General features: G+C 34.8%; 1 protein-coding gene across 8 annotated transcripts; it reads right to left on the reverse strand.

Moving 5' to 3' along the window:
- Window positions 1–862: 862 nt before the first annotated feature.
- On the reverse strand, window positions 863–7,564 carry LOC135678410 (putative lipase ROG1). Of its 8 annotated transcripts, XR_010514937.1 has the most exons (11): window positions 7,269–7,564; window positions 6,214–6,281; window positions 5,135–5,205; window positions 4,808–5,050; window positions 2,865–3,028; window positions 2,704–2,759; window positions 2,538–2,590; window positions 2,313–2,433; window positions 1,365–1,465; window positions 1,076–1,249; window positions 863–925 (listed from the first exon to the last, which is right to left on the reverse strand). XR_010514937.1 is itself a non-coding variant. In XM_065191189.1 (10 exons), exons 1-10 carry the CDS (start codon window positions 7,412–7,414, stop codon window positions 1,178–1,180), a joined length of 1,095 nt encoding a protein of 364 aa, XP_065047261.1. In that variant the 5' UTR covers window positions 7,415–7,564; the 3' UTR covers window positions 933–1,177. The 8 variants fall into 8 exon arrangements, 7 of the variants coding, with proteins under 7 accessions (XP_065047261.1, XP_065047262.1, XP_065047265.1 ...); XM_065191189.1 differs by lacking the exon at window positions 863–925 and having other exon boundaries at window positions 933–1,249; XM_065191190.1 differs by lacking the exon at window positions 863–925 and having other exon boundaries at window positions 933–1,249; window positions 5,135–5,201; window positions 6,210–6,281.
- Between the last annotated feature and the right edge of the window lie 518 nt (window positions 7,565–8,082).

Here is an 8,082-nt window from a genome sequence, read left to right on the forward strand (position 1 = left end):
TCTTAGAACACAATAGCCTTTAGGTGTTGGAATGTCATTTCATATTTGTCTGACCATCACCAAGGCTACTCCTTCCTTAGTAACTCTGTCAATGGAGCCGTGTGCTTCTAGTACCCAACTATAAAGCATTGATAATAGTTAACAAAACGTAAGAAGGATCTTAGCTTTGATACGTTCTTTGGTATTCGCCACTCTACCACGATTTGTACATTCGATTTATCCATATGAATGAAACATTCGTTGATTCGATGTCCTAAGAATAAAATATTTATCAGAGCAAAGTAACGCTTCTTCCTTTTTCACGAACAAAATATTCTCCTTGATAACTTTGAAAATTATTTGAATGTGCTTAACATACTCAATGCATTATTTGGCTATAAATGATGATCTCATACTCCTCTAAGTTTATGAGAATGTATTATTTGGCTATAAATGATGATCTCATCTAATTAGACGATCATAAATTTATCCTGATACTTTTTGAACAATTAGTTCATGAAAATGCATAATGTCACCAAGAAATTAGTTAAATCAAAAGACATGCTGAATTTAGCATTTGAATATGGTGCATCCTCTAATGTCATTTCAGTTCTAAAACTTCTAAATGAACACGATCGATTGGGTCTTAATTTCCCTCAGACTTATTCATGTAAATTTTACATTAAAAAAAATGAAAGATATTAATAATGCAAATTTTGATGCCTATATAACATTTATAAAAGGAAACCTTACAAAATATTACCACGACAAAATATATAATGTGAATTTTAAATAACTCTTATAATACCTCTCAACCTTGCATCTTTACTTAAATATAAGAAGATGCAGATGATTCTTTTTTTTCTTACCATGACATCATGTATCATTTTTAAGGTTTTGTCTTGACATCATCCCATATCGAAAATGGTGGACAAGAGCAGAATATCTGCATATACAGTAGATGAATCATGTATTGTTTGAAGCTTAACTTATATACATAGAACAGTCATCAGTCCTGAAAGTAAATAATTTCAAGGACTCGAGGATACCAGAAGAGTGACAGCTCTATGGCTGCTGATTTAGTTTGATTACAAACCTTATTTTCCATCTGGCACCTGAGTAGCTATGTACTCTTACGATGAAGAACTTGCATACAGGAGCACAATCATCATTTCAACCCAAAATTTCTTTAGTTTCCTCAAGTAAGAAAGTGATCGATCATATGTTGTATAACGTCTGCACCTTCTATATGCATGAATGGATCCTTAACCTGACAGATCCAACCAAAACATATAAGCGATTACAGAAGAAAGGCTTATCAATGAGAGGGGAAGAACAAGGAACAGTGAGAGGCAGACAGGTAGTCATAATGGCCAAGGAGAGACCTGAATGACACTATGTGCAGCAAACCTATGGATGCTGCTGTTGTGAAAACTGACATCGACTTTTTCCCAAGACAAATGTGCGAGGCCTGTTACTAGCTTTTCTGCAGAAGATAAAGCCAAACGTTAGCCAACTACAGTTTGTGCTGTCGATTCAACCAGCAAAAAAATTTACATTTATTACTCTGGCTTCCGGATCTACATGTTTTAACTCAAAATAGACACTTCATTCATGTATACATGCAAAGACCTCGTGATGACTACTCTATATGTTTGTTTCCTGCATCGATGGTTCATAATAACATTTCTTCTCAGCTAACATTGTATTAGTTCTGAAAACCACAGTTGATATTCATACTGGTTTCAATGACCTCCGCAAGGTCAAAGTTATTCTTTGCCAATGTCTTCTTGCATGAGAATACTTTTAACTGATCCTTGTCTCAGTTACAGTAACTGTTCTGTAACCAGAATTTCCTTTTTTTTTCGTCTTCTTCTTCTTCTTCATTTTTCTTCTTTTATTTAAGGTCAAACTGGTTAACAATCATTACTAGATGCACATCTCCAAATTGTTGACAGTACTACCACCATGAGTTACTGCACTTTATCTTTGCAACCCTACATCCAATGACAATTTTGTAGATTATATAGCTTTTCCTTGGTAATTTCTATACATAAAAACTTGGAGGACAAAGACTCAAGTGATTGACAGGTTAAAAAAAAAAGAATATAATTACAAGTACACCAAAATGGTTAACAGTTGAATCATCACCCGGATCATCATGCTCAATATAGCAATTCATGAAGAGGGATGAACAGCCTGTCTTTTCGGAAGGAAAAAAATGTACACAAATAAGAAATGCCAAGTAAAATTGTTTTGGTGACATTATGCAACAAGGAACCTATGCAATAAATTTTAGAATACTCAAACCAATATGAAATGATGATATTTACCTTCTAATAGATCACAGTCACCATTAATTAGTGAATCATCTGTGCACTTATCATTTCTGCTTCCTGCTGAGTATTCTTCATATACAACATGTGGGTATTTCTCACTCAGCGAATCCTCCCACTATAAGAAAAAAAAGTATGAAGACTTAGATATAAAATAAATTATCCTCAACAATGAATTAGTAAAATATCGAGGGGCAACTGTAAAGAAAATAAAAGGAATACCTTAGGCAGTTGAGAGTTACGCCTGATAGATGACGTCCTCCAGCCGACTATGTCTTCAATTTTATTCAGTTGTGGAAAACAACTGAACTGCCAATTAAAATTCTCAGAAAACTGTATGCATGAAACTAACTGAACCACAAGCATGAAAATTACAACAAAAGGATACGATCATAACCAACATTGGAATAGGCCACTCGGCGTTTGAATGCTTGCAGGGAAGACCTGGATTCATGAATTTTCATAGTGTGATCATTCTACACAGAAATAGCATCTCATAATTCATAAATCCTTCTACTGCAACAAAGACAAAGCAAAGATGGAGAATACATAAACTGAAGGTCATCACAATCATCCACCATTCGTTGCAATAATGGAGGCTTTCCTTCATCATCGTCTGTTAGGAAAAGATGTTTGCCCGTTCTTCTAAATATCCAGTGAATGACAAGAGAAGCAACTTTTTCAATGGCAGTGACACCGAAAAGAAATGGGACCTGCAGATAATTCCCATATGAAACATTGGAATGCAATTATATGATGACATAATATCACATATGACATATTCTGAAACATAGTTTCAGAAGAACAAGAAATAGTTCAACTTATAAGGAGCTTTACACTATAGCCATAAATAATGTCAATGAGACAACTAGAGGATGACTCCAACTCAACAATGATAAAAATTTTAGTTTTAAAAGAACCCCAACCACCCACCCTGGCCCCAAAGGGCCAAAAATGAGGGAACTTGACCCAAACCAGACAAAAGAGTTTGGTAGCTAAAACACAAAGAAGAGAAAATGTTGAACAAGGTTAGAACTTAGAACTCATAAGTTGGTAGAACATCAGAAGATGAATGTTCTGGAGCCAAAATTTGTCGGAAAGTGGACTTGCTATGAAGATGTATCTTTTAGACTAAAACGAATAAGGAAAATCTCATGATTTTGGGACGGTTCAAAGATTAGTAAAAATCTATTAAAGTTAGGGCGGGGTTTCAGTTCAACACTGAACTATAGAATAGGTGAAGAAATTGTCTAGATTTTGAGCTGTTTTAATAAAAACAGAGCAGTTAAACCACAGTTCTGGAACAAAAGTGCATGGTTCATTTGGTATACATCAAAACTGGTGGTGAGGTTGAATCTATACCACCCTAAAGATGGAATCAGTCAAATCATATCATCCAACTGGCATTTTAATCATGGTGGAAGAACTACAACCTGAAATATATGCCAAGCCATAATATGCCTACTTCTTTGTCAAAATGATAGAATGAATATGAAAAAATATGAGCACATAAGAAACATAAAACTACTGCTAAAACATGCACTTTTATGAATTTTACTGGTGCTCTGTAAGAAGATGAAGGAAAAGAGAATGTTTAAAGATTTTAATGGGACTACACATTGTTTAGCTATTTGTCTTTTGCAGCTCGATATATGAAATTAATTATGTTTATCCTTTGTTTGGTCTTTCAAAGTCTAGGAATATATTGCTGTATTGTTATTTGAATACATGACTTTATACTTAAGCAGTCGACTAGATCGTTTTACAGCCAAATGGCTAGCTACAGCCCTTCTAGGACTCTATTTATCTATGTTTGGCTTGCCCCAGAAATTTAGCACCAGGGGCATCAATGTCAAGTTCACAACCAGCTGTAACATTTACTCAAACCTTCATGAACCTTTCTTAATCTAGGCCCTACATGGACATGTAACTATATAAAGCAAGAATAGTCAAACTTCCCTTCAAACAAGATTTCCATTAGGAAGTATTCTTGTCAATGTTCCATTAAACTGTAAGAGCACCATAATGTTCATGTAGGGTCAAGATGCAAGGTTATTCACAGTGAATCATGGGTAGGAGATTATTTGATGTTTAATACACTTAGTGCTATGAAGAATGTAGAATTTAGAGCTTATTGAAAAAAACAAGTATGCAAAAGAAAGTTTACATCAAGGTATGCGATGTTTCTCAAATTAAGGAGTTTGATAAATCATCTTTAATCACAGATGCATATTCAGAATAAAGATACATATAAGAAACAACTTATGGAATGTGGCCTGGAGAAAGCAGTTAACAGTACTATTCAGCTCGGTAGGTTGTCTTTATGCGTTATTCCAATGACTGGCCTAATAATTATTTTCACCTTTTATCCCATCACCTGCCGAGGCCTTTCTGAGTCACATTTAACTCCAATTCATAATTTCCATCTAGTTCTTTGGCCAAGTATATAAAAGTAAAATTTCAGAAACAAAGAAAAAAAAATGGAAGAGTACCTGTTTGTTTCCTCTAGAACCAAGATGGGGTGTAGCAACTGTGATGAAATTGACTGCTTCCAGACCATAGATAGTACCTCTGTGACTATCATCACAGGCATCACAGAGAGGATTTTCTAGGGATTTCATTATGAGGGGTCTATACAGTCTCCCAATTGCATATCTTGCAACCAATCCTCCAACCGAGTGTGCAATAAATGAAATTTTTCGAAGATACAGCCTTTTGTTGACCACTTCAATAATCTGGCTAACTAGGTTGCTTCAAAAGACTAAACAACAAAATGTATTTCAGAAATCTGATGTTTATATTATTTAAGAGCAACTAACCTCTTCTGCTAATCGTTCACCCATAATATCAACACCATCTAATGTTAGCTTATACATGTTGCTTTCACTGCCTACAACAAAAACAAGTGTGTCAATGTCCTACAGGGTATACAATAAATAGGACAGATTTCATTAGAGCACAATTTATACAAAATAACATGAAATCATCACAACAGGAAACCCAAGAAAAAAAATTAAAAAATCACATAATCTAGAAATAAATCATATTATTTAGTCAGGTAATCCATTTTATACCAGTCATGGATGTCAACAACAAAAAGATGAGAAAGAAAAAAATGGAATTCTAATACTTACTAAAGAACATGTTGCAATCACTGAAAGTCAAAACCAGATTCCTCATTCTCTAAGTATTATCTAGAAAACATAATTTGTTGTGATGACCAATATCGATATTCCAACATACTTCAGCTTTACTGATATTTCACAACCAATTAAGGCAATTTATTCTTGGAGGACAACAAATCACATTTCTCCTAGATTTAAAGATCAACTGAGACTATTAATACAATATATTGCATGATAAAGATTAAAAAATGCTGGCAATTGTATGGTTGACTGCATATACAAAATCAGGCATTCACATAAAAAATTTTCAAACAGAGAATGATCATATCCAATATGTGCAAGACAACATTTTGGCATGGGTTAAGAGTTGATGAAAGGTGCATGAAATTATACTTGAGGAGTCTATTGATTAGTATGGAAGACTATGTCAAGAATGACTTGATCTAACGTTATTTATCATTATACGGAAGCAAACTTAGCATCAACTGCAACAAACAGGAAGCTTCTAATTTTTGACATTTTTCATACTTTGTTCTTAGACAATAAGAATCCTAAGTTGCTGTCCAAAAACAAAAAAAATCCTAAACCATATGATGTAACAATATCAAAAGTAGACAAGAAAAGGCAGGACATTATCTTAACCTGAAGTCAAGCAAAGTAGAAAACTATGATCTCTCAAGAATGAAAGGAAAAATGATATCCACCATTCAAAGAACAGAATAAACTGACACATTCAGTGCAGGCCTAGATAAAGTTGACAAAGCATAACTTACAATGAACTATCACTTTATCTGGAAGCATTGCAACAAATTGCTGGGCTGCAAACTTCCAGTCAGCAGTGCTGCAACCAAAATTTCAAACCTTTGCATAATGTGAAACGGTGCATGCAGTCTTGCAGATCCAAAGGATGAAATAAAAGAATCAGCTGCATTGTTCCATAAAGGCTTGCCAATTAAGTGGCCACAGAATTTAACAAATATTTCAGTTGAAAAATCAACACAATTATTGTGTTACTTAGATGGAAAAGCTTAAGTAACTCCTAAGATCATGTTTACGAAGAGTGTTTGGCAGACACCAGTGATCACAGAGGAAACTAGTCATAACTATTTGTCATTTTTCTCTCTGGAACTATACAAATGAGCTTCTTTTGTGAACTCTAATAGTCTAATAAGTCATCCTTTTTAATAGAAACAAAATTATAACTTGCACAAAGGAGTAAAACTAAGGTATGAGTTCTGTTGCTCGAAATCACCAATTGAAACAGGTGATAAGACAAAGAAGAGCCTTGTCTACAAAATTCAAAAAACCTTTGTTGCTTATGTTGCTTCATTTCCACGAGCAAGCATCAAGTTAGGACAACCCTGCAGTTTCAACAAAGACAACCTCCAAATTCATGGCACTAACTACCGTGCACATACACTCAGAAGAGCACGATAAAATTTTCTAGCAAAAAAAATCAAGACACTATAACTAAAAAGAATATAATAAAATAGTCCACGATTTCCAAACTAAGTTCTTTGTATTTAGATAGTATGAGAGATGCAAAGAAATAATGAGTCGCAAAATTCAATAAACATAGTCGTTAGCTCTTTCGTGTATAAAGTTGCAAAATCGAAACAAGAATCACGTCAGCACGATTCCAACAAAACAGAAGAGGATTCAGCATCCCAAACGCGCAGGAAAGAGTGCAAGTTAAAGGAAATTAGGATTTTCCTCAGATAAATCAAATCCACGCCTAAGCCAAACAGAACAGCAGCTCAGAGACGCAACCGCAAGAACAAACAACAAAAAAGAACAATCCATCCGGAAATCAAGAGAGAAGAACAACCTCCCGAGGATGCCATGAACCATCACCACAAGGTGGTCCGCGGGGCGGGACGAGCTCCAAACGTCGTTCCCGCCATTGACGCTCTCCTCCTCCGTCCAATCCTCTCCCCCGACGTCCCCCACCCCTCCATTCATCTCACGCACCATACCAAGCCAAAGATCTCTCGACCGCACAGATCGCGATCAAATCGAAGAACCACGAGAGGGCAGAGAAGGGAAGGAGGAGGTTGGAGAGGAGGAGGGGGAGAGACGGGTAGTTGGGCGAGGAGGAGATGAAAGAAACGAATCATAGTATTTGCTTCAAAAATAATAAATAAATAGGGGGAAAAAAAAAAGAGAAGGAGAGAGAAAAAAAGTGTGCTTGTCGGTGTGACATAACGTTAACGCCGTAATGTGTGACATAACGGTGATGTGGTTGGTGGGCCGTCCGAGTTGTTGGATCCATTTAAATCATTTAAGTCCAGAATAATTTTGTTTATAACTTATTTGATCATATCATTATTTTCGGTCAAATAGGACTCAATATATGAAAACCAATAAATATATATTGGACATATCATATTAATTATTGAAGACGATAAAGGATTTGTTATTCATATGATATCAATTAAATAGTAAAAAAGATATATTCTCTTGTTAAATAAATGATTATAAGAATAATATTATATCAAAAGAGGCTTTTTCATGAACCAATATTTACGAGCGTTTAGACGTTTATGAATGTATACTAACTTGATTATTATATAAATTTTACTAGATAAGTCTCGATGTAATCTTCTATCGGAAGTAAAATATAGGATATAGAAATCTTTCAT

This window comes from Musa acuminata, chromosome BXJ1-7 (assembly GCF_036884655.1).
Source record: "Musa acuminata AAA Group cultivar baxijiao chromosome BXJ1-7, Cavendish_Baxijiao_AAA, whole genome shotgun sequence".
NCBI classification, from domain to species: domain Eukaryota; kingdom Viridiplantae; phylum Streptophyta; class Magnoliopsida; order Zingiberales; family Musaceae; genus Musa; species Musa acuminata.

Excerpts from the sequence above, each read along its gene's own strand:
- LOC135678410 (XM_065191189.1), bottom strand. The coding sequence starts at position 7,414 with ATGGTGCGTGAGATGAATGGAGGGGTGGGGGACGTCGGGGGAGAGGAT. Across the intron at positions 5,051-5,134 it reads GTGAACGATTAGCAGAAGAG|ATTATTGAAGTGGTCAACAA; the intron begins GTTAGTTGCTCT and ends CTAGTTAGCCAG. Across the intron at positions 2,434-2,537 it reads GTAACTCTCAACTGCCTAAG|TGGGAGGATTCGCTGAGTGA; the intron begins GTATTCCTTTTA and ends TTTTTCTTATAG.